The 26,340-nt window shown below is 44.9% G+C and overlaps 1 protein-coding gene across 2 annotated transcripts in view; it reads right to left on the bottom strand.

The window, feature by feature from the left end:
• The window catches only part of LOC139264782 (repressor of RNA polymerase III transcription MAF1 homolog), a 52,035-nt gene extending 26,031 nt beyond the window's left edge, over positions 1-26,004 (bottom strand). The window contains exons 1-2 of one of the 2 annotated variants that reach the window (XM_070881912.1): positions 25,695-26,004; positions 12,022-12,164 (exon numbers count right to left, since the gene is read on the bottom strand). In XM_070881912.1, coding sequence (XP_070738013.1) covers positions 12,022-12,104 — 83 coding nt within the window. In that variant the 5' untranslated portion in view covers positions 12,105-12,164; positions 25,695-26,004. The remainder of the gene's footprint in view (positions 1-12,021; positions 12,165-25,694) is intronic. The other variant, XM_070881913.1, reaches the window with a different exon arrangement.
• Between the last annotated feature and the right edge of the window lie 336 nt (positions 26,005-26,340).

Below are 26,340 nucleotides of genomic sequence, written 5' to 3'. Positions count from 1 at the left end.
CGAGGAACAGCACCTCATCTTTCGTTTAGGCGCTTTACAGCTTTCTGGACTCAACATAGTCTATTTTTTTCACCTTTTTAAAAAACCCTCCCTTTCTTTTCTTCCCCATGACAGCTGGTGATGATTCTGCCATTCTCACCCTATCTAGACTCATCTTTCATTTCCTAACATGCCATTACCATCTCATTTTTGCCCATCATCCCTTGTGTCTCTTAATCTACCCTGCCTTCCACCCTATCACAGATCTTCCCTCTCCCTTTCAGTGGGCCCAAATTTCCCCAGGAGTTGCTCTGGTTTTTTTTGAGCAACTTGATTTTTCGGGAGCATCTTAAAAATCCCCATTCTGCATATTTAATTTGCGCCAGTGTGAGAGAGTTAGTTAGGAATTTTTTTAGTTTTGTTTTTTTCTTCAAAATGGGGCGTTATCAGCCACATACACCTGTTTTGACCATTTAAGCCAGTTTGGACAGCTAATAGTTGCTCCAAACTAATTTAGGCCAGCATATGTGGCCACTTGTGGCCGCACAGAAAACCCTTGGAGAGTTAAGAAATCAGCGCAGGTTAGTACATTCTAAAGCACCAAGATTTACAAAGCACAAAAAGCATTCAATAATAAAAAACTAAAGGAAGCGGAGAAGACCTGCACCTAAAGCACCAAGGCTTAAAGTTTTAAGGAAAGATTAAAAGAAAATAAAAGGAACTACTGCAAACACACAATCACAGTAGTTTAAACAACTCAAGCTACATGTACAGGGCTTTTTTCATGTCACTCATTACTTTGTACATTTTTACAGGTCTCCTTTCCAACCATTTTTAAAAATCTGTACAGGGATCTCCCTAAAACAAATTAAGCCGAGCGATGTTTCCATTCACCTCCTCCACCCCCCTCCCCACCCCCACACCGATCAAAAGTCTCCCTGCACCAACCTGTTTCTTGTAGCCCTCAGTGCAGCCAGGGATAGAATCAGCGAACATTGGGTCGTCCCTTCAGCCAGGGATAAGGGCAGCGAGCATCGGGTCTGGAGCCAGGACGCGCTGGGAGGGCGAAGAGCTACTGCACATGCGCACAGACTCCACTGCGCATGTGTGCAGCTGCCGGCTCCGTTTCAGCAGCACGGCCCTAGCTCCGCGCCCAACTGCTTTTGCCATGCCACGCCAAGGAACGGGGAAAATACAGAGCTACATTTTCAGTGCCGTTTTGGGAGCAGAAAGTCGTCACACCTCAGGTAAGTGTGCCAAAGAAACCGGATGGGGAAATTTAGGCCCAGTGCCCCTGCACTTCAGGAATCAGTAACGGCAACAGAAACAATGCCGCAGAAAAATCAACGCAGGGCACTCAAAGATCCAGTTACGAAAGCTCTACAGCCAGCGTCTCACTGCCAACCTGGCGATCCTCAATGACCGAGATAGAGTGCCCACAGCGCCTGGTCTGACCTCCAGAACTAGCGCCTGCGAAGAGACTCAACCAGAAAACACCAAGAATGGTTTGACGAGAATGATCAGGGGATCCAGGAGCTAATAAGCCGCGAGCACAGGGCATTTCTGAACTTAAAGCAGCAACCCATGCTGGGAGATCTCAGACACCGGAATACTGATCATCTTCAAAAAAGGGGACAAGTCCGACTGCGGCAACTAATGAGGAACCTCCCCGCTATCAGCCACTGGGAAAGTCATCACAAGAATCCTCCTCAACCATCTTCTCCTTGTGGCTGAGGAGCTCCTCCCAGAGTCAGTGCGGATTCGGTACAACGGACATGATATCCACCCAGTGACAACTGCAAGAGAAATGCAGGGAACATCACCAACACTTGTACATGACCTTTTTTGACCTTAAAGGCCGTTGACACTGTCTACCGTGAGGAATTATGGGGAGTCCTCCTCCGTTTCGGCTGCACCCCAAAGTTTGTCACCATCCTACTCCATGACGACATGCAAGCTGTGATGCCGACCAACGGATCCACCACAGACCCACTGCACATCCAGACCAGGATCAAGCTGAGCTGAGTCATCGGGCTTCTTGATCTTCCTTGCTGCAATGCTCCATCTCACTCTCAACAAGCTCCCCGCTGGAGTGGAACTAAAACTATAGAGTCAATGGGAACCTGTTCAACCGTCATCTCCTCCAGGCTAGATCCAAGGTTGTCCCATCTTGTGTCAGTCATCGAACGACAGTATGCGGACGCGCTTGCATCTGCATACTCAAGAGTCCGAACGCCAAGCCATCGTCAACATCTTCAACGAGGCGTACGAAAGCATGTGCCTTACACTAAACACCCATAAGACAAAGGTCCTCCACCAACATGGCCCCGCCACACAGCACCCCCCCCCCCCCCCCCCCCCCCGGTCATCAAAATCCATGGCGTGGCTTTGGACAACGTGGACCATTTCCCATACCTCGGGAATCTACTATCAGCCTAGACATCGATGACTAGGTCCAACACCCTCCAGTGCTCCAGCGCAGCCTTCGGAAATGTGTGTTTGAAGACCAGGACCTCAAATCAGGCACCAAGCTTATGGTCTACAGGGCAGTAGTGATACCCGCCCTCCTACATGGCTGAGACGTGGGCCATATACAGCAGACACCTCAAATCGCTGGAGAAGTACCACCAGCGCCGTCTCCGCAAGATTCTAAAAATTCACTGGGAGGATAGACGTACCAACGTCAGTGTTCTCACTCAGGCCAACATTGAAGCACTGACCACACTCGATCAACTCTGTTGGGCGGGCCACATTGTTCGCGTGCCTGACACAAGACTCCCCATGCAAGCGCTCTACTCAGAACACCTACATGGCAAGCGAGGCCCAGGTGAGCAGAGGAAACGTTTTAAGGACACCCTCAAAGCCACCTTGATAAAGTGCAACATCCCCACTGACACTTGGGAGACCCTGGCCCAAGACCGCCCTAAGTGGAGGAAGAGCATCGGGGAGGGCACTGAGCACCTCGAGTCTCGTCGCCGCGAGTATACAGAAAGCAAGCGCAGGCAACGGAAAGAGCGTGCGGCAAACCACCCACCCTTTCCTTCAACCCCTGTCTGTCCCACCTGTGACAGAGACTGTAATTCCCGTATTGGACTGTTCAGCCACCTAAGAACTCACTGAGTGGAAGCAAGAGAATCATGTTACATCTCGAACTTTTCCAGTTCTGATGAAGGATCACAGACCCGAAACGTTAACTATTTCTCTCCACAAATGCTGCCTGACCCACAGATTTCCAGCATATTCTGCATTTAGATTCCAGTATCCGCAGTATTACTTTTGTATCTAGTTGTTTACTAGAAAAAGTGTGCTCTGCCATTGGTCAAGGACATGATCAGGCTGCTAAAGCGTGGGAGTCAGTCAGGAACAGCCAAGCTGCCTGCAGCAGCAGATTTCAGGTGTGCAGCCAGCACAAGAAGGGAGACAACACATGCTGTAGAAACTTACAGAAATGCAATCGTATCAGACTGCTTAATGCTGACTTCATGCAGTGGTTTTTAATAAAGGTGGGAAATTGCACAGGGTTCAATGGGTTGGCAGAATTCAAAACTTCAATCCAAAGTGGATAGCAAGTCAAATCATACTCAAAACAGAAACACTGTCATGGCCTTAATGTTGAAAGCCAAAGTGCCAATTAGTGTCTTACTATTGTGCAACCCGACCACGACTGCCTCCAGCAACAATTCAACAGTTCTATTTATGGAGCGCTCTCGCTCTCTTCACTCAGCAACAAGCCGGGGTGACGTATATGCTAATCAGCGTCACTCAGCCAATGAGCAGAGAAAAAGACACAAGTACTCTGTCACACTGTTTGGTACTTTGAAGAACAGCCTAACACAACCATGGAGGCTTTAACTACCTCAGTGATCCAACACCCCCACATGCAAAATACATTTTGCATTAAAGACTAGTTGAAAAAGATTCCAGTGGTCTTGCTTCTCTTCCCTGTTTCGTCTTGTCCTCCCACATATAGCCTGATGATACACAGCTCTTTCTCTGCCTTCTCTATTGCTCCAAGTTTGTGGCTACACAAGACAGACAAGCCAGAAGTTACTACTAGCGAAACCAAAGGCACCCACTTCAGCCCCCAGCAGTACATGCGCCCGATCATGCCTTGATTCAATCAACTACCCCGCTGACGCCTCAGGAGGAACAGAACTTTGACACATTTCTCAAACTTGCTTTCAGTTCCCCCCACATCTGTTTTTAACAAAAAATGTTTTCTTCAGCCCCCCAGTTGGCTCTTCCAAAACCAGAGGACATGCTTTCAACACCACATTGTGACCCAACATTCCTTTAGCTAGCCAGCCTGAAGCTAGGTTACAACTCCAACACTCCAGCCCATGTCCTCATCTGCTCCAAGTCCCACATTCCCAACAGTCTTTCAAGCTCCACTGGCTTCCCATGTTCCAACACCTCAAACTTTCAAATAACTTCCATGGTCTTGGCCCACCTTACCCCAGTGATCTCCTCGAGCGCCACATCCCCTCCATGTCAACAGATCCAATACTCATGCCCTGCTCCTTCAATTACCACATTCCCCACCCCTGAACTCGGCCAAGCTCCATCTGCCTCGCCACTTCCTGGCTTTCAAACACATTCTCTGCTACATCCCAATCACCTATTATTAACCAGTGTTATTCTGGTATCCTTAAATGTAAATTTTGAGCCATCTTCCAGAATGTGTGGAGTACTCTGGGAATGTAACCATTTAATATCACTCCAACTTCCTGGTTAGTCAGTGAATGAGTAACTTGGATTGAATGGTCCACTACATGGTTCATTTACCCAGCTAAAAGCCTCAGTCAAGCAACCGGATGACAGCACCCGATTAGTGCACTGGAAGAATGGTGCAGCAAGCTACCTGGACCAATGAAACTCAGCAAAACACACTCGCTGCCTTCAGGGGATGGGCACAGATTCTATAGCCGTGTGTGAAAACCTCAAAGGTTTTTGGGAGTGGTGGTGGTAAGTTGCTATGAGAACGCTTCCTTTATGATGTACTGGCCAAAATAATGACTAGCCAAACACAGGTAGATTTGAAGAGCTGGTGCTGCAGTAATGAGGGGGTGCTGCATGGCCTTCTGAGCTGTAATCATAAAACGACTAATGTGTGGATTGTGGAGTATCCACGAGATGTGCATTTGACTAATCTTGCAGACAGTTATTGGAAGCAAGGCTCAGTCATCCCTCCAATGGGAAAAATGTCTAATCTTAATATATTTTAAGCTAGATCAAAGCACTTCAGCAACTGGTTTTAGGTCGATTTTGTCTTTGTTTTGACTGTAATTTGGCAGTTGTTCAGGATTCTCATTCACTTACCAATCCCCTTTAGCTCTTTGCACACTGTCTTTCACAGAATTATTTTTCCTTCATGATATACCTCCTTTTTTCTCCTGCGCATATCACTAACTATTTTCTGACTCCTGTGCACTGTAGCACTTTACAGGCAATTCTTTCTTCCTGTGTCAGTGGGTAGCACCCTCCTTCACAGCAAACAAGCCAAAGGAGGGGAGCGGAAAAGTTACAAGGACATCCTCAAAGCCTCCCTGATAAAATGCAACATCCCCACTGATACCTGGGAGTCCCTGGCCAAAGTGGAGGAAGTGCATCTGGGAGGGCGCTGAGCACCTAGAGTCTCATCACAGAGCATGCAGAAACCATGCGCAGGCAGCGGAAAGAGCGTGCGGCAAACCTGTCCCACGTTCCCTTTCCCTCAATGACTGTCTGTCCCACCTGTGACAGACTGTGGTTCTCGTATTGGACTGTTCAGCCACCTAAGAGCTCATGTTAAGAGTGGAAGCAAGTCTTCCTTGATTCCGAGGGACTGCCTACGATGATGGAGCACCCTGAGTCAGAAGGTTGTGGGTTCAAGAATCCAAAAATAATCTAGGCTGACAAGTGCAGTGCTGCAATGTCAGAGGTGCAGTCTTTCAGATGAGACGTTAAAGAAAGGTTCCGTCTCCTCTCTCAAGTGGACGTAAAAGATCCCACGTTACTATTTCGAAGAGCAGGGGAGTTATCCCCGGTGTCCTGGCCAATAATTACCCCTCAATCAACATTTAAAAAAATTATCTGGTCATTATCACATTGCCGTTATCTGAGAGCTTGCTGTGCACAAGTTGGCTGCCATGTTTCCCACATTACAGCAGTGACTACACTCCAAAAGTACTTCATTGGCTTTAAAGCACTTTGAGACATTCGGTGGTCATGAAAGGCGCACTATAAATCCAAGTCTTTCTTTGTATGTGGTCATTTTTTTTTAAACTTTTCCTCCCCCTCTTTTCCCTCGAGAGTTAAATCAGCAATATTGTTGATATAAACCCTTCCTGACCAGAGTCTTCTTGATGGATTCTGCCTGACCTACTGAGTGTCTGATTAGCTGATAAAGAAAATTAGCAGAGTGTTTTAATCAGCACACCCCAAAACATCTGAAATCAATTCATATCCAACAAATCAAAAAGCAAACCACTGCATATGATGTAAATCAAACCAAAAAAAGCAGAATATGCTGAAGGCACTTAGTGGGTGAGGCAGCATCTACGGAGCAAGGAGAAACGTTAACATTTCAGGTATAACCTGTTCAGGCGCAAGCAGCAAAGAGCGTGCGGCAAACCAGTCCCACCCACCCTTTCCCTCAACAACTGTCTGTCCCACCTGCGACAGGGACTGTGGTTCTCGGATTGGACTGTATAGTCACTTAAGAACTCATTTTTAGAGTGGAAGCAAGTCTTCTTCGATTCCGAGGGACTGCCTATGATGATGAACCCGTTCAGATCCAGTGGGTCCTTCACAACCAATGAATTGTGAAGTGTGGTCATCACCATGTAAACAGCAGCCAACTTGCACATGGCAGGGCCTCACAAAATTCATAAAAAATGTGACATTTAAATGGTCTTGTTTTGTACATCATCCCTACGCCATGACTAAATCCATACCCAAGCTATCTCAGTCTACTTTCCTTCCCTTTCCCCCCCCCCCCCCCCCACACCACACCCCAGCTCATATGTTTTTTTTTGCCGGTGTTTTGAGCTTCTAGTTTGCAAGTGGTCATGACTCAGCAGGGCGCAAAGCCATCCACATTCAGAACAAAAGGCTGACCATCAGAGTTTCCACAAATTCAGGGTATAAACAAACCCTGATAAATATATCAACATAATTAGGTCACAAACTGAACAAGGACCGAATGACCAAAAACAATGGAACAAGCAGTACTGGCAACATGGAACAAACCGCAGCCTTCTCAGTCATCGAGTTCTGACGAAGGGGCTATATACCTGAAATGTTCACATTGTTTTCCTTTTACCACAAATGCTGCCCGCTCTGCTGGGTGTTCACAACATTTTGTCGATAAGTTTCAGATTCCCAACACCTGTAGTATTTTGCTTTTAGTTTCACTATGACTAAACGCTAACCACCTCACAGATACTTGAGGAACTAATTTATCATTGAATATTTTAGTATTGGTCATGATAGAGATTGATATTTTTCTCCTCCTCCTCTTCTTCTTCTTCTTCTTCTTCTTTCTCCCACCCCCTCCCAGATCATAACTTGCTGTGAAAAAAATATATAATCTCCAGATTCTTTTGCCAGTAGAATTGATGCCAATTGTACCAAGTTAATTGGTGAATGGTGAAAAAATTTAAACTTCGTTCACTTGAATGGAGGACTCTGCCTCAGAAACGTGTGACTTGATGTTCAGAATGATAAAGGGATTCCACAGGTAGCTACAAGGAAAGTATTGCCTCTGGTGGAGGACTCCAGAACAAGGGGTCACCATCTTCGAGCTAGACCATTTAAGAGCAAAATCAGGAAGCACTTCTTTACACAAAGGGTAGTGGAAATCTTCCGCCAAAAACATTGTGGATGCAGGGGAACAATTGAAATGTGCAAGACTGAGATCAATAGATTTTTGTTGGGCAAGGGTATCAAGGGATATGGAGCAGTTGGGTAAATAGAGTTGAGATACAAATCAGCCACGATCTAATTGAATGGAACATGCTGAAGGCCCAAGTTGTCTCATCTTGTTCCCATGTCTAAAACAGCATTGCCATTTGGAGCTATTCAAATCTACTTTGTTCAAATATGGTGTCTTTCGGATGAGACGTTAAACCGAGATCCCGTCTGCTCCCTCAAGTGGACATAAAAGATCCCATGGGACTATTTTGAAGAAGAGCAGGGGAGTTATCCCCAGTGTCCTGGCCAATATTTATCCCTGTTTACAAAACAGATTATCTGGTCATTATCACATTGCTATTTGTGAGAGCTTGCTGTGTGCAAAGTGGCTGCTGCATTTCCCACATTACAACAGTGACTACACTACAAAAGTACTTCATTGGCTATAAAGTGCTTTGAGACATCCAGTGGTCATGAAAGGCACTATATAAATACAAGCCTTTTACTTCACCCTCCCAGCTGAAATGCACACATGAAACAGCAATGAGGATGCAACAGGAAGGCAATGAGTGACCTTATTCAGACATAGTTTCACAGTATACTGAGCATCTGAAGAGGAAACAGCAGTTTCCTACTGCCACTGATGTACAAACCACATTAAATAACCACACAGCCAAAGAAAGCAGTATTTCCATTTATACAGCATCTTATTCCACCTTCTGTTGCAGAGAGCTTCACATACAAACATAGAAAATAGGTGCAGGAGTAGGCCATTCGAGCCTGCACCGCCATTGAATAAGATCATGGCTGATCATTCACCTCAGTACCCCTTTCCTGCTTTCTCTCCATACCCCTTGATCCCTTTAGCCATAAGGGGCATATCTCCCTCTTGAATATATCCAATGAACTGGCATCAACAACTCTCTGCGGCAGGGAATGCCACAGGTTAACAACTCTCTCCGTGAAGAAGTTTCTCTTCATCTCAGTCCTAAATGGCCTACCCCTTATCCCAAGACTGTGTCCCCTGGTTCTGGACTTCCCCAACATCGGGAACATTCTTCCCGCATCTAAGCTGTCCCGTCCCACTCATACGTTTCTATGAGATCCCCTCTCATCCTTCTAATCTCCAGAGTATAAAGGCCAGTTGATCCAGTCTCTCCTCATATGTCAGTCCAGCCATCCCTGGAATCAGTCTGCTGAACCTTCGCTGCACTCCCTCAATAGCAAGAACTTCTTTCCTCAGATTAGGAGACCAAAACTGAACACAATATTCCAGATGAGGCCTCACCAAGGCCCTGTACAACTGCATTAAGATCTCCCTGCTCCGATACTCAAATCTCCTAGCTATGAAGGCCAACATGCCATTTGCCTTCTTCACTGCCTGCTGCACCTGCCTTGTGTAGACAAATTTAAGTGTCTTTATTTCTCCCCCACATTCAAACAGCGAGATGAATGATCAGTATTGACTGAGGGAACGTTGGCCAGACATCATGAGAACCACTGCAGTCCATGTGGTGAAGGAACTCCCAGTGCTGTTAGGGAGTTCTGGGATTTTGACCCAACGACAAAGGAACAGAGCTATGTGTCCAAGTCAGGAGTGTGTAACTTGGAGGGGAACTTGCAGGTGATTGTGTTCCCATGCGCCTGCTCCCTTTGTCCTTCTAGACGGTAGAGGCTGTGGGTTTGGGAGGTACTGTCAAAGAAGCCTTGGTTGCTGCAGTGCATCTTGTAGATGGTCCACACTGCGGTGGTGGAGGGCGTGCTGATCAAGCGGGCTGCTTTGTCCTGAATGGTGTCGAGTTTCTTGAATGCTGTTGGCGCTGCACTCATCCAGCCAAGTGGAGAGTATTCCATCACACTCCTGACTTGTGCCTCGTATTTGGTGGAATGGCTTTGGGGAGTCAGGAGGAGAGACACTCGCCTCAGAATACCCAGCTTCTGACTTGCTCTAGTAGCCACAGTATTTATGGTCCAGTTAAGTTTCTGGTCAATGGTGACCCCCAGGGTGTTGACTTACAGGAAAAATGAGATTGCACTGGAAAGGGTGCAGAGGAGATTTACAAGAATGTTGCCTGGACTGGAAAATTTTGGCTATGAGGAAAGATTGGAGATGCTGGGTCTGTTTTCTATGGAACAGAGGAGGCTGAGGGAGGTGTATAAAATTATGAGGGGCCTGGATAGAGTGGATAGGAAGGATTTGTTTCTCTTGGCAGAGGGGTCAACAACCAGGGGGCATAAATTTAAAGTAATTTGGGGAGGTTTAGAGGGGATTTGAGGGGAAACTTCTTCACCCAGAGGGTGGTGGGGGTCTAAAAGGGTGGTAGAGGGAGAAACCCTCACCACATTTAAAAGATACTTGGATGTGCACTTGAAGTGCCGTAAGCTTCAGGGCTGTGGACCAAGAGTTGGAAAGTGGGATTAGGCTGAATAGCTCTTGGTCGGCCAGCGTGGACACAATGGGCTGAAATGGCCTCCTTCCGTGCTGTCAATTTCTATGGTTCTATGATAGTGGGGTACTCAGTGATGGCAACAACATGAATGTCCAGGGGAGGTTTTGAAAACTTAGAATAGTGCCTCAGTGCAAGATATTGCTGCTCTATGTGCATGAACACAACGTAAACTGAACCCAGTGTGGAAATATTGGGGACTTTCTTTCTGCACACATTTCAATAGCCTCAGGTATGTAAAAATGTAACTAGATGAGTTTTATCAATAAAGACTGTTATGGTACATTGTTCATTGAAGAATATCCAACCACTCCACATCAGATTCATTAACATGCAAGAAACGTGGAGGGGAGATTTGAAATGGTAACCCAGCCTTTTCACTTTCAGATACTGACTGACCCTTTATATTTGTAACATTCGAGTTTCTTTTTCCCCTTCAATTTCTTTTTCTGTAATTTTGAAGGGTCGTTCAAATAATTAAACACTAAATAACCGTATTACATTTCTGCATCTGTAACAAAAGAGATGCCTTATTAGCACACCACTTCAGGGTATAAATGTGGCTCCAAACACTGCAGAGACCATCCAGGGGACATGCTGCAACTCCACAAGACAGAGTAGCACGGAAATCTTTTTAAGTAAATTTATTCACAGGATGTGGGCGTCACTAGCAAGGCCTGCATTTATTGCCCTCGAAGGTGTTGGTGAGCCGCCGCCTTTTACTGCTGCAATCGGATGAATGCACAAGTTGCACCTTCCTCCAGTGGTGAACTAAATTCAAAATCTGCTGGAGAATGGATTAGAATAAGCTGCAGTGACCATAGCTGCATTGGGAGTGGTGCAAGCAACGACCAAAGTACAAACCCATTGCGATGCGTTATTGCGGAGGCCAGGAAACAGATCTTTAACGGTTGAACTGATGGTGAGAAACAAGCACAAATTCGAATTGAGAGAGCTGATTCACCTTAAGGATCGTTTAAAATATCTGTCTGGTTAGTTCATTAGACCAGTGACTCTCCCACCTTCCTATTGAGGTACAAATACAGAAACTGGAGGCTTAGTCCTGTTGCTCAAGCAGTCTGTAATTCTAGTGTTATTTATAACTTGCTAATTTGATAGCAAAATGGAAACAACACATTTGAGATCACCAATGACCACGTTCACAATGTACAGCGTTAACTATCTGAATTTGGTTTGTAGTTTAAGGCTCAGCATCAGCAACCCCTCACCCCAGGCATACAATTTCTGTTGCTTTGCATTCAGTAACGGTTTAAGTGGCTGTGGTGATCACAGTGACGTCAATTCAGCAAACCCGATCTCGCCACTGCTTTTAGTAGGGATGGAGCTACGATAATTTGTTCAACTTTTCTGTGAGGGAAACAGCACAAAAGTCCCACAGAAGTAGAGTGGTGTCAATAATTGCTGCAGTTACTCATGCCATGATTTCCTGTGAGTTTTGCACCATAAATCATGTCTTGCGATGTAGATGTGCCAGAAATTCTAGGCCAATGTAATGGTCAAATACAATTACAACCATGAGATTTTTTCATTAATTCAGAAAAATGTTTGGTTATTGATTCAGCTTTCCTAGACAGTGTACAGAGCAGTGGTGCTTTAACCATGAACTAATTAAAAAACCTCAAAAAGTCGTCGTCGACCTTGACTGGATGATCATATAAAAAGTGATTATGGTACAACTCACCGCCCTATAATGCGAGAGTCACCAGTCTCTATGGTAAGCTGAGAGTTCATTGCCTCGAAGCTCGTATTTTCCAACAGTTTCATCTTGGAAGACTTGACTTACTCCACCTATGGGTCTGTGAACCAGGACTCAGATACTTGATGCTGTGCCCACCAATAAAATGGAGGGGGGAAGAGAAAGAGACAGGAATAGCAAGTTTAGCATTAAATTAAATTCCCAAAATCAAGCACATGTACAGCTCAAGCTACTGGGTTACTGTCAACAGCTCATATGCATCCCATTAAACGACTCAAAAAGAATAGACCATTTCTCCTGCTCACCAATCAAGCTGCTGGCAGGGAACACAAGACTTGAAGAATTCTGCAGAAACACATTAATCGAGATTGGGTACAGGCTATAAGTGTGGCACTTTAAAGGCAAGCAGGGAGGCTAGGCTAACAGTGCTGTGGTCCTGTTACTGCATTAGTAATCCAAAGGCCTGCAATAATAATGCCTCACATTACTGTAAATAACTACAACCAGTCTATCAACTCTGGATCCGTTCCTATGGACTGGAGGATAGCTAATGTAACACCACTTTTTTAAAAAAGTGGAGAAAATGGATAATTATAGACCGGTTAGCCCGACATCGGTAGTGGGGAAAATGTTGGAATCAATCATTAAGGATGAAATAGCAGCGCATTTGGAAAGCAGTGACAGGATCGGTCCGAGTCAGCGTGGATTTATGAAAGGGAAATCATGCTTGACGAATCTTCTGGAAGTTTTTTTTGAGGATGTAACTAGCAAGTGGACAAGGGAGAACCAATGGATGTGATGTATTTGGACTTTCAAAAGGTCCCGCACAAGAGATTAGTGTGCAAAATCAAAGCGCATGGTATTGGGGGTAATGCACTGACGTGGACAGAGAACTGGTTGGCAGATAGGAAGCAGAGAGTCGGGATAAACAGGTCCTTTTCAGAATGGCAGGCAGTGACAAGTGGAGTGCCGCAGGGCTCAGTGCTGGGACCCCAGCTCTTTACATTATATATTAACAATTTAGATGAAGGAATTGAGTGTAATATCTCCAAGTTTGCAGATGACACTAAACTGGGTGGCAGAGTGAGCTGTGAGGAGGACACTAAGAGGCTGCAGGGTGACTTGGACAAGTTAAGTGAGTGGACAAATGCATGTCAGATGCAGTATAATGTGGATAAATGTGAGGTTATCCATTTTGGGGGCAAAAACACAAAGACAGATTATCTGAATGGCAGCAGATTAGGAAATGGGGAGGTGCAACAAGACTTGGTGTCATGGTTCATCAGTCATTGAAAGTTTGCATGCAGGTACAGCAGGCAGTGAAGGCGGCAAATGGTATGTTGGCCTTCATAGCTAGGGGAATTTGAGTATAGGAGCAGGGAGGTCTTACTGCAGTTGGACAGGGCCTTAGTGAGGCCTCACCTGGAATAGTGTGTTCAGTTTTGGTCTCCTAATCTGAGGAAGGACATTCTTGCTATTGAGGGAGTGCAGCAAAGGTTCACCAGACTGATTCCAGGGATGGCTGGAGTGTCATATGAGAGACTGGATCAACTGGGCCTTTATTCACTGGAGATTAGAAGGATGAGAGGGGATCTCAGAAATGTATAAGATTCTGACGGGACTGGACAGGTTAGATGCAGGAAGAATGTTCCCGATGTTGGGGGAAGTCCAGAACCAGGGGACATAGTCTTAGGATAAGGGGTAGGCCATTTAGGACTGAGATGAGGAGAAACTTCTTCATGCAGAGAGTTGTTAACCTGTGGAATTCCCTTCTGCAGAGAGTTGTCGATGCCAGTTCATTGGATATATTCAAGAGGGAGTTAGATATGGCCCTTACAGCTAAGGGGATCAAAGGTTATCAAGAGAAAACAGGAAAGGGGTACGGAGGGAATGATCAGCTATGATCTTATTGAATGGCGGTGCAGGCTCGAAGGGCCGAATGGCCTACTCCTGCATCTATTTTCTATGTTTCTATGCAGGAATATTCCAAGAGCATAGCTTTACAATCTCGGGATAGTCTGCTGGCAACCCACAGCACTTCGCAAGTAGTATTTTACTTGTGTATTAGAAATGCAGTCAGCTAGGAACAGCTGCTAGAGCTCCCCAGCTGGAGAGAGCTGAATGCAGCAAAAACAAGAGTTCTGACTTGTTACTGCCAGGTACTCTCCACACTCTGCAGAACTGAGCCAATAGTGCAGGAAAAAGACTCACTCCTTCTAAACCAGTGCCCATTTATTTCACTCTTGTGATCCGATGCAATCATTAAAGCCAGATTTGATTATATGGATAAATTTAGCTTCTTTGAAGATAAGCAAAGGGATCAAACATCACTACAATTTTAGTAAAGCACAATGATAGGGTGTAAAAATTGTGATACCAGATCAAGTGAAAAACACCAGCAGCACAGCCTTGTTACAACACAGCAAACAACCCAGCTTGTAATGCTAGCTCTTAAATGTCTCCCCACCCACCCAAGGACAGAAGCTGCTGGCTGCATCACCAGACTGAAACATGGATAGATGAATGGCCACTTCATGGGGACAAATAGCAGATTGAACCATTTGACACTACAAGGGCACACTCTTGTTAGTGTTCACTAAAGGCCACCAGAGATCTCAGGGAATCTCAGAATTCTACAGCACAGGAGGCCAGAATGATACCTGCCTCTTTCCCCAGTCTCACATTATTCCTTTAAGTATTTATCCAATTGTCTTTTGAAAGTTACTATGGAATCCCTTTCTTCTGCTGATTGCCTAAAATCTGTGTCCTCTGGTTACCAACCCTCCTGCCACTAGAAACAGTTTTTCCTTATTGACTATTAAAAGCAGCCATGATTTTGAACACCTCTTAAATCTCCCTTTAACCTTTGCTTAGCACAACTGAAGTCCAGCATCCCATGTACCATCTGCCCAGTACCCTTTCCAAGGCCTTTATATACTTCCTAAAGTGTGGTGCTCAGAATTTAACAGTAGTCCAGCTGAGTCCTAATCAGTGATTTAAAGGTTAAACATAACTTCCTTGCTTTTGTACTCTTGTGCCTCAAAGCCAAGGAACCCATGTTTTTTTTTTTAAATATAAAAAGTATTTTCAACTTGCCCTGCCACCTTCAAAGATTTGTGTACATACAGCCCTAGGTCTCTGTTCCTGCACCATCTTTAAAATTGTGCCCTCTCATTTATATTGCCTCTCCTCATTCTTCCTACCAAAATCACTTCTTTGCTTTAATTTTATGCACACACTCAAATTCCATCTCTTAAAAGCAGCTTATGCTAGAAGCCCCAGCTTTAATGTCCAGAAAACTGCAGTGTTACTGACAGACAGATTGAAGGTTGAACTGGTGCAGATTGGTGTCAACAGTAACTGAAGGGATTTTATTAATTTTCATATGGATTTATTTACAACACAGGTGGATTGACAGATATTCCCAAATGAAATCTCATGGCATAGAAACAGAAAATAGGTGCAGGAGCAGGCCATTCAGCCCTTCTAGCCTGCACCGCCATTCAATGAGTTCATGGCTGAACATGAAACTTCAGTACCCCCTTCCTGCTTTCTCACCATACCCCTTGATTCCCCTAGTAGTAAGGACTTCATCTAACTCCCTTTTGAATATATTTAGTGAATTGGCCTCAACAACTTTCTGTGGTAGAGAATTCCACAGGTTCACCACTCTCTGGGTGAAGAAGTTTCTCCTCATCTCGGTCCTAAATGGCTTACCCCTTATCCTCAGACTGTGACCCCTGGTTCTGGACTTCCCCAACATTGGGAACATTCTTCCTGCATCTAACCTGTCTAAACCCGTCAGAATTTTAAACGTTTCTATGAGGTCCCCTCTCATTCTTCTGAACTCCAGTGAATACAAGCCCAGTTGATCCAGTCTTTCTTGATAGGTCAGTCCCACCATCCCGGGAATCAGTCTGGTGAATCTTCGCTACACTCCCTCAATAGCAAGAATGTCCTTCCTCAAGTTAGGAGACCAAAACTGTACACAATACTCCAGGTGTGGCCTCACCAAGGCTCTGTACAACTGTAGCAACACCTCCCTGCCCCTGTATTCAAATCCCCTCGCTATGAAGGCCAACATGCCATTTGCTTTAACCGCCTGCTGTACCTGCATGCTAACCTTCAATGACTGATGTACCATGACACCCAGGTCTCGTTGCACCTTCCCTTTTCCTAATCTGTCACCGTTCAGATAATAGTCTGTCTCTCTGTTTTTACCACCAAAGTGGATAACCTCACATTTATCCACATTATACTTCATCTGCCATGCATTTGCCCACTCACCTAACCTATCCAAGTCACTCTGCAGCCTAATAGCATCCTCCTCGCAGCTCACACTGCCACCCAACTTAGTGTCATCCGCAAATTTGGAGATACTGCATTTAATCCCCTCGTCTAAATCATTAATGTACAATGTAAACAGCTGGGGCCCCAGCACAGAACCTTGCGGCACCCCACTAGTCACTGCCTGCCATTCTGAAAAGTACCCATTTACTCCTACTCTTTGCTTCCTGTCTGACAACCAGTTCTCAATCCACGTCAGCACACTACCTCCAATCCCATGTGCTTTAACTTTGCACATTAATCTCTTGTGTGGGACCTTGTCGAAAGCCTTCTGAAAGTCCAAATATACCACATCAACTGGTTCTCCTTTGTCTACTCTACTGGAAACATCCTCAAAAAATTCCAGAAGATTTGTCAAGCATGATTTCCCTTTCACAAATCCATGCTGACTTGGACCCATCATGTCATCTCTTCCCAAATGCGTTGCTATGACATCCTTAATAATTGATTCCATCATTTTACCCACTACTGAGGTCAGGCTGACCGGTCTATAATTCCCTGTTTCCTCTCTCCCTCCTTTTTTAAAAAGTGGGGTTACATTGGCTACCCCCCACTCCATAGGAACTGATCCAGAGTCAATGGAATGTTGGAAAATGACTGTCAATGCATCCGCTATTTCCAAGGCCACCTCCTTAAGTACTCTGGGATGCAGTCCATCAGGCCCTGGGGATTTATCGGCCTTCAATCCCATCAATTTCCCCAACACAATTTCCCGACTAATAAAGATTTCCTTCAGTTCCCCCTCCTTACTAGACCCTCTGACCCCTTTTATATCCGGAAGGTTGTTTGTATCCTCCTTAGTGAATACCGAACCAAAGTACTTGTTCAATTGGTCTGCCATTTCTTTGTTCCCCGTTATGACTTCCCCTGATTCTGACTGCAGGGGACCTACGTTTGTCTTTACTAACCTTTTTCTCTTTACATACCTATAGAAACTTTTGCAATCCGCCTTAATGTTCCCTGCAAGCTTCTTCTCGTACTCCATTTTCCCTGCCCTAATCAAACCCTTTGTCCTCCTTTGCTGAGTTCTAAATTTCTCCCAGTCCCCAGGTTCGCTGCTATTTCTGGCCAATTTGTATGCCACTTCCTTGGCTTTAATACTATCCCTGATTTCCCTAGATAGCCACGGTTGAGCCACCGTCCCTTTTTTATTTTTACGCCAGACAGGAATGTACAATTGTTGTAATTCATCCATGCGGTCTCTAAATGTCTGCCATTGCCCATCCACAGTCAACCCCCCAAGTATCATTCGCCAATCTATCCTAGCCAATTCATGCCTCATACCTTCAAAGTTACCCTTCTTTAAGTTCTGGACCATGGTCTCTGAATTTACTGTTTCATTCTCCATCCTAATGCAGAATTCCACCATATTATGGTCACTCTTCCCCAAGGGGCCTCGCACAATGAGATTGCTAAGTAATCCTCTCTCATTACACAACACCCAGTCTAAGATGGCCTCCCCCCTAGTTGGTTCCTCAACATATTGGTCTAGAAAACCATCCCTTATGCACTCCAGGAAATCCTCCTCCACCGTATTGCTTCCAGTTTGGCTAGCCCAATCTATGTGCATATTAAAGTCACCCATTATAACTGCTACACCTTCATTGCATGCACCCCTAATCCTGTTTGATGCCCTCCCCAACATCCCTATTACTATTTGGAGGTCTGTACACAACTCCTACTAACGTTTTTTGCCCTTTGGTGTTCTGCAGCTCTACCCATATAGATTCCACATCATCCAAGCTAATGTCTTTCCTAACTATTGCATTAATCTCCTCTTTAACCAACAATGCTACCCCACCTCCTTTTCCTTTTATTCTATCCTTCCTGAATGTTGAATACCCCTGAATGTTGAGTTCGCAGCCCTGATCATCCTGGAGCCACGTCTCCGTAATCCCAATCACATCATATTTATTAACATCTATTTGCACAATTAATTCATCCACCTTATTGCTGATACTCCTTGCATTAAGACACAAAGCCTTCAGGCTTGTTTTTTTAACACCCTTTGTCCTTTTAGAATTTTGCTGTTCAGTGGCCCTTTTTGTTCTTTGCCTTGGGTTTCTCCGCCCTCCACTTTTCCTCATCTTTCTGTCTTTTGCTTTTGCCTCCTTTTTGTTTCCCATCCCCCTGCCATATTAGTTTAAATCCTCCCCAACAGCACTAGCAAACACTCCCCCTAGGACATTGGTTCCGGTCCTGCCCAGGTGCAGACTGTCCGGTTTGTACTGGTCCCACCTCCCCCAGAACCGGTCCCAATGCCCCAGGAATTTGAATCCCTCCCTGCTGCACCACTGCTCAAGCCACGTATTCATCTGCGCTATCCTGCGATTCCTACTCTGACGAGCACGTGGCACTGGTAGCAATCCCGAGATTACTACTTTTGAGGTCCTACTTTTTAAATTTAGCTCCTAGCTCCTTAAATTCGTTTCGTAAGACCTCATCCCTTTTTTTACCTATGTCGTTGGTACCAATGTGCACCACGACAACTGGCTGTTCTCCCTCCCATTTCAGAATGTCCTGCACCCATATGTCCCACTATCTTAAACAGCTATTCTGTTAGCACAGCTCCCATTTACCATGTACCCAGAACACGAGAGATTTTGGCCTTCTAAGTTCAGGTCAGGTCTGCAGAGAGCAGACCACTTGGATGAAGTACTCATGTACCATGTGTATCACCAGTGAGCGAAGCAATCTGAATTAAAGAATGTACTGGCACAAATGTAAAATACATGGTCGTAATACAATTTTTCTCCTTCAATTTCAGTCACCTCTCCACTTTTAAAGAATAGAATCATAGAATAGTGCAGCACAGGAGGCAGCCAGCAGCCCTTCGATTCTGCACTGGCTCTTTCCAAGAGCAATCCAGTTAGTCCCACTCCCTCACTCTTTCTCGACAATTTTTACTCCTCAAGAGTATTTATCCAATTCACTCTTGAAAGCCACTATTGAATCTGTATCCACCACTATCAGGCAGCACACTCCAAATCCTAACCACTCACTGCGTAAGAAAGTGTTTGCTCATGTCACGACTGGTTCTTTTGCCAATCACCTTAAATCTGTGTCCTCTGGCTGGTGTCAATAACCATTGGAAACAGTTAAATCCTTCTTGATTTTAAACACCTCGATCAAATCTCCTTTAAGCCTTCTCTGCTCAAAGGAGAACCACCCCAGCTTCTCCAGTCTATTCACGTAACTATAATCCCTCATCCCTGGAACCATTCTAGTAAATCTCTTCTGCATCTTCTCCAAAGCCCTCACATCCTTCCTAAAGTGCAGTGCCCAGAATTGGACACAATCCTCCAGCTGCGGCCAAACTAGTGTTTTAAGTATTTATAAAGGTTTAGCAAAACCTCCTGGTTTTTGTATTATGCCTCACTTAATAAAGCCCAGGATCCCTTACACTTTATTAACTTATCCTGCCATCTTCAAAGCTTTGTGCACAAACAGCCCCGGGTCTCTCTCTTCGTGCAACCGCTTTAAAATCATATCATTTAGCTTGTATTGTCTCTGCACATTCTGCCTATCAAAATCCTCAATTCTCTGCGCTGAATTTCATCTGCCATGTGTCTGCACATTACACCAGGCCGTCGATGTCCTCCTGAAGTCTACCTTCCTCAGTGTTTGCTCCAATAAAGAATTACTGGCAGTATAGTAAAGTTCCACAGCACCAGGCTGATGCTCGAAGCCCCAGCTTTGTGTCAGAAAACTGCAGAAGCTTTAATGACTTTGAGACAGATTGAAGGTTGAACTTGAAGGGCCTTGCATGTAGGCAGGCTATTTGATCATTGAGGGCATCACACCAGATCCTGAATGCTCTCAGGCATCCATCACATGTGCAGTGGACAGTGATTTGGAGCAGGGACCCTGGCTAACTTGTTCCATTTAAAACCCATGTTGGCCAAGATCAGCCAAACACCACAAACTGGTACCGAAACAGAGACCTTCACGGCACAAGAACATTACACCAGGGCAAAACTAAACACAAGTACCTCAGCTGCCCATACAGCTTTCTTCAATAGCACAGAAAAGTCTAGCAACTCCACTGAGAAAGAGGAGGGAGTGGGGAAAAAAGGAGAGAGAGAGAGAGAGAGAGAGAGAGAGAGAGAGAGAGAGAGAGAGAGAGAGAGAGAGAGAGAGAGAGAGAGAGAGCGAACGAACACAAGCACTTGGAAGAATCTACAAATAGTAGATTTTAAACAATTGGCATCAACTTTGTATGGATTCAAGGGTCTTCGAATCTCAGCATCCCCAACCATCACACAATCAACTAGACACACCCTGCCCAGACGGTGAATCATACAGGCACACAATACACTGACCACACCACTTTCCCCCTTCCCCACACTGAGCAACAGAAACGGCTTGAACGTTACCGCAAGCTCAGCCAACAGGCTATTTGTGACATCAAAATAAAATGATACGCAAAGGGCAGATGCAAAGCCAAAATGTGACAATTATTCCTATCTTCTGTAAATCCTAAAATGGAAACAAAATGCAGTGGGTCAGCAACTGGAAGGGGAAGGGGAAGAGCATCAGCAGAGGTTAAGATGCAGTTTCTCCAGGTGCTGATCAAGCTGCTGCAAACATCCAGCACTTAGTGTTATTTCAAATTTCCACCGCTCATACCTCTATCCTGAGCACAGCACAGCCCCGCTCTCAACTGTAAACAACTGTGTAGTCAGTACAAGTAAACAAACTGAGCAGCACGCTCTGTAAGAGTTGGTACAACACTGAGGAACACAGGTTCAATCTGACGTTACATATCTCAAGATCAAAAATGGTGGAGGCGAATATCTATCTAATGTTCTAATATTCGATCTCCCATCCTCCAACTTGACACTTTCTCTCTTCCTTAGAAACATAGAAAATAGGTGCAGGAGTAGGCCATTTGGCCCTTCAAGCCTGCACCACCATTCAATAGGATCATGGCTGATCATGCAACTTCAGTACCCCATTCCTGCTTTCTCTCCATACCCCTTGATCCCTTTAGCTGTAAGAGCCACATCTAACTCCCTTTTGAATATATCTAATGAACTGGCCTCAACAACTTTCTGTGATAGAGAATTCCACAGGTTTACAACCCCGAGTGAAGAAGTTTCTCCTCATCTCGGGCCTAAATGGCTTACCCCTTATCCTTAGACTGTGACCCCTGGTTCTGGACTTCCCCAACATTGGGAACATTCTTCCTGCATCTAACCTGTCCAATCCCGGTTCCCTATCTTCCTTCTCAAGTTGATGAAGCATAGGTTAGGACAGATTCAGATCTATCTATCATCTCAGGCAGCACTAACTACCTTCCCAGATTTAAAAGCAGAAGTTAGAGAAAGTCAGCACCTCACATTCTGGAAAATAAGTCAGCATACAGACTAGAGATAGTGAGCAAGCGTCTGGGGCATAAACATATCAACATTTCATGAAGTTCTTGCTGCCAGAATACAGAGCCAAGAGCCCAGACACATGATAGTGTGCTAAAGTGCTTGGAGTTGGTACCGAATTAGTTTTGCCCCCAAGAGATCTTTAATGCTGCTTGTAAATAAAATATCGTGCAAGAAAGTACACTGTTCTAACTACTTTCCCTCCCTCCTTACCAAAATAGCATGAAGGAAAAATATTGAAGGATTCTGACATATTACATCACATGGGCAGCCATTTCCAATCAGAACTTATTCTTTAATACTGTACATTGACTGAATTGTTACCCCTTCTACACAAGTCCAATGACTGATCTGTGTGAATTTGTGGGGTATTTTAGATGGAAAATCATGAACAGTCTGTCCAAACAGGAAAAAGGAATTTGATTTAATGATGGATTTTTAAATGCTGGCAGACAAGTTGAATATTAGTTTACACAATGAGTTAGAACAATGCAGAACAGTCACATGGTGACCTCTGGCATTACTTAACATATTGGTACCAAATCCCAAGAGAAAATTTCTCTTTAAAATTATCACCGCTCAGAATTAGTGACAAATGTGTAACCAACATGACATCCTCCTATTAAACAGCTCAAAATCTTCTACAGGTTTGTGTTTCATAATTCAAATAAAAAAAGGTTTTTTTTAAACTTTGCAGTTAGGGGTGCACTACCTCAATCTCTACCTTTTATTGCCCTTGGAGCAGTTACCATTTTCTTTGAAAACCCATGAAAAGTTGTATATCAAGGGTCCTGATATCAACTGCAAAGTGCATGCCACCAGTGATAATACAGTCAAATGATAAGCACACAATATCCCCACTACACCATTAAGTGTAACCTATAAATGAATTTAATTAACATACCCAGTGACCATGTGATATTACTGGACCTGACTACAATATCACATAGAACACCATCATACTTCATCTAGTATCCAGACATCCAGTTAAACAGCTTAGCAAGCAGGTACATTACAGGTTGAACCTTCCTTATCCGGAACCCTCGGGACCTGGCCTGTCCTGGATAAGGGATGGTCACGTTAAATTGGATGGTACAGGTACTGAGCAAGGGGATATCGGGGCTGGCTGGCTTGGGGCTAGGAGTGCGGCAGAGAGATCATGGACGCCCGGGGGGGGGGGAACAGTGGATTGTGGGAGTCGGCCGCGAGGAAAGACTTCAATTTGTTCATATCGGAGTTCTGCACATGCGTCACTCAGTAACCAGGAATGGCTCTGGACAAGGAGTGGATCCAGATAAGGGAGGTTCAACCTGTACATGCATTTCTTAATTAAAAATTATTCTGTGTATCCAAATAGCAACTGAATTTACAATCCTCAGTTCATCATCATCATCATAGGCAGTCCCTCGGAATCAAGGAAGACTTGCTTCCACTCAAAAAGAGAGTCCTTAGGTGGCAGATTAATGAATGCACATATATATATTAATACTGACTTCCATTCAAATAGAGTGCAGTAAATATACCACACTCTCTGGCACTGGCATCTACTTTCCATCACCGATTACAGTATTACTAGTCACTATTGATGATCTTCATACAGTACCAGCTTCTGACAACACTAATCCCTTGACGTGGGTAGCTACATTACTACAACTCATTCTCCGAGTAATGTCACTACTAGCTCTTCACACATTTCCCCCCCCGGCAGCATTGCCATCAGCTCCCATCAATGCTTGCATTGTGACAGCATTCAGTACCTGCTAATGCTTGCATTCCCCGACTCCACTATTACTGCCCACTATTAATGCCATAATCATCCTCAATAACTTTTTCAACTGCCATTAATATTCGTATTCCCCAAAAGAATTACTACCACGTCCATTTAACGTTCTTGTTCCCCAACAGCACTAGTACCAGCTCCCATTAAAGCACTTGTTCACCAATATAATTACCACCAACTGCCTTTAATTCCCTCGCACTGAAAGCATTTCTACCAGCTCTGGTTAAGGCTCTTATTGGGACAGCATTACTGCCAAGTCCAGCTTAATATAATGTCCCCAACACCAACAATAATTATGTGAAGTAACATGAAATAAATATTAATTTTCCTCAACTGCCAGTTCCTGTTAAAAAGGGAAGCTAGATGTGGCCCTTACAGCTAAAGGAATCAAGGGGTATGGAGAGAAAGCAGGAATGGGGTACTGAAGTTGCATGATCAGCCATGATCTTATTGAATGGTGGTGCAGGCTCAAAGGGCCAAATGGCCTACTCCTGCACCAATTTTCTACCCTCCCCAAATGACAGTAACTATTACTGACAGTTCCTATTTCTAACCATTGTCTCCAGACAGACAAGATTGCACACCCTTAATATTAGCATTCCTCGACATGAACAGTAATACCTGTCCTGAAACATTAACTCATCTGTTCTCTGCACATGCACTACTTTCCATAGTTTCCTGTTTCAGTTTCAGATTTCCAACATTTACATTTTCTTGTTTTATTATACCGACAGTAACATTATTGCAGCTTGTGTTAATAGCCACATCCCCCAACAGTAAAATTACCCCTCTTTATACCCATGTTGATCATCACTGACTTTTATAGAAGCTGCAGTAACATTACTATCAACATCCCATCACTGACAGTAAATATTATGGCAGCTCTCGGTAATCCCGACTGATATCGACTGCAATATTACTGCAGCTCCCGGTAATACTGCCTGACACGGAGTAATATTACAACAAATCCTGTTAATATCCATGTCAATCACTGACTACAAGTTATCAGTCCCTGACAACAATATTCACACAGTTCCATTAATACTGACCCTCCCAGTAATATTAGTTTCAGTCCCTGACAGTAATATTACTGCAACTTCTGGAAATAACCATCCCCATCATTGACAACTTATATTGCTGCAGATTTCTGTCCAACATAAAGTAATATCCCCAGAGAAACTTTTAATACTGCCCCTGACAGTAATATCACTGAGACCCCACAGGGGCAATATTAATGGGGTCTCAATAATATTACTCATTTATATTGCCAACTGTAATATTACTGAGACCCAATTAATACTGCCCCGACAGTAATATTACTGAGATCCCCATTAATACTGCTCGACAGCAATATTACTGAGATCCCCATTAATACCACCCCCAACAGTGATATTACTGAGATCCCCAATAATACTGCCCCCGTCAGTATTACTCAGATCCCCATTAATACTGCCCCCGTCAGTAATATTACTGAGATCCAAATTAATACTGCCCCGACAACAATATTACTGAGATCCCCATTAATACCGCCTGAGTGTAATATTACCAAGATCCCCATTAATACCGCCCAAGTGTAATATTACTGAGATTCCCATTAATACTGCCCCTGACAGCAATATTACAGAGATCCCCATTCATACCGCCTGGACAGCATTATTACTGAGATCCCCATTAATACAGCCTGGACATCAATATTACTGAGATCCCCATTAATCCAGCCCCAGACAGCAATATTACTGAGATCCCCATTAATCCCACCCCAGACAACATTACTGAGATCCCCATTAATCCAGCCTGGACAGCAATATTACTGGGATCCCCATTAATCCAGCCCCAGACAGCAATATTACTGAGATCCCCATTAATCCCGCCCCAGACAGTAATATTACGGAGATCCCATCAATACTTCCCCCGACAGTAACGTTACTGAGATCCCCATTAATATTGCCCCCGTCAGTAATATTACTGAGATCACCATTAATACTGCCCCCGTCAGTAATATTACTGAGATCCCCAATAATACTGCCCGACAGCAATATTACTGAGATCCCCGTTAATACTGACCCTGAAAGCAATATTACTGAGATCCCCATTAATACTGCCCCTGACAGCAATATTACTGAGATACCCATTAATACTGCCCACTTCCTTACCTGGCTAACAAAAGTGCGTCTTTCGCTCTCGCTTCAGGCCAAGGAGAGCCGACTCGAAGCCCCGGCTCTGGGTAACGCGCCCGCCGCCGTCCAGGCGCTCAAATGCCGCGGGTGGACCGTAAGCGAGCGCGGTGCGCGGCAGCATAAAGAGGCCTGGGCGGGGAGACGGGGAGCGGCCCGGGGCACCATCACCGCCCGACTTTGCTCACACATTCACCCTCGCACAGCCCTCTCCGCGAACACCCCAACACGCCCCGTTAATGGATTTACAGTCACCCGACTATCAGAAGCGTCCTCCCAACACAAAGACCCGCCGCCACTACCAGCGCCTAACCCCGCCCCCTTCTCTTTTAAATGTCAATCGGCCCCGCCCCACACCATCGTTTGCCCAATCGCCTCAAAACCTGCCTTCCTGCTGTCGCATTATTGGACCACATGGCCGTCGCTCAAAGAGCGGGTGGATTCTGATAGGTTGAACTAACCGTCGCTCCAAGTGGAAAGGGGCGTAGTCTGTACGCCCATTGGCTGAACGGGCCGTCGGTCAAAGTGGGCGGATGACGCTCGCGCAAGGCTCATTTGAATGGCTCACGCGCAGCGCAACCGTTTGTCATCCGTTAACCCCCCACGCGCGGCATCTTATTATGCA

Source organism: Pristiophorus japonicus, chromosome 5 (genome assembly GCF_044704955.1).
Source record: "Pristiophorus japonicus isolate sPriJap1 chromosome 5, sPriJap1.hap1, whole genome shotgun sequence".
In the NCBI taxonomy this organism is placed as follows: Eukaryota; Metazoa; Chordata; class Chondrichthyes; family Pristiophoridae; genus Pristiophorus; species Pristiophorus japonicus.
Note: the sequence above shows the minus strand (reverse complement) of the source record. Positions and strands in the feature narration are given on the sequence as shown.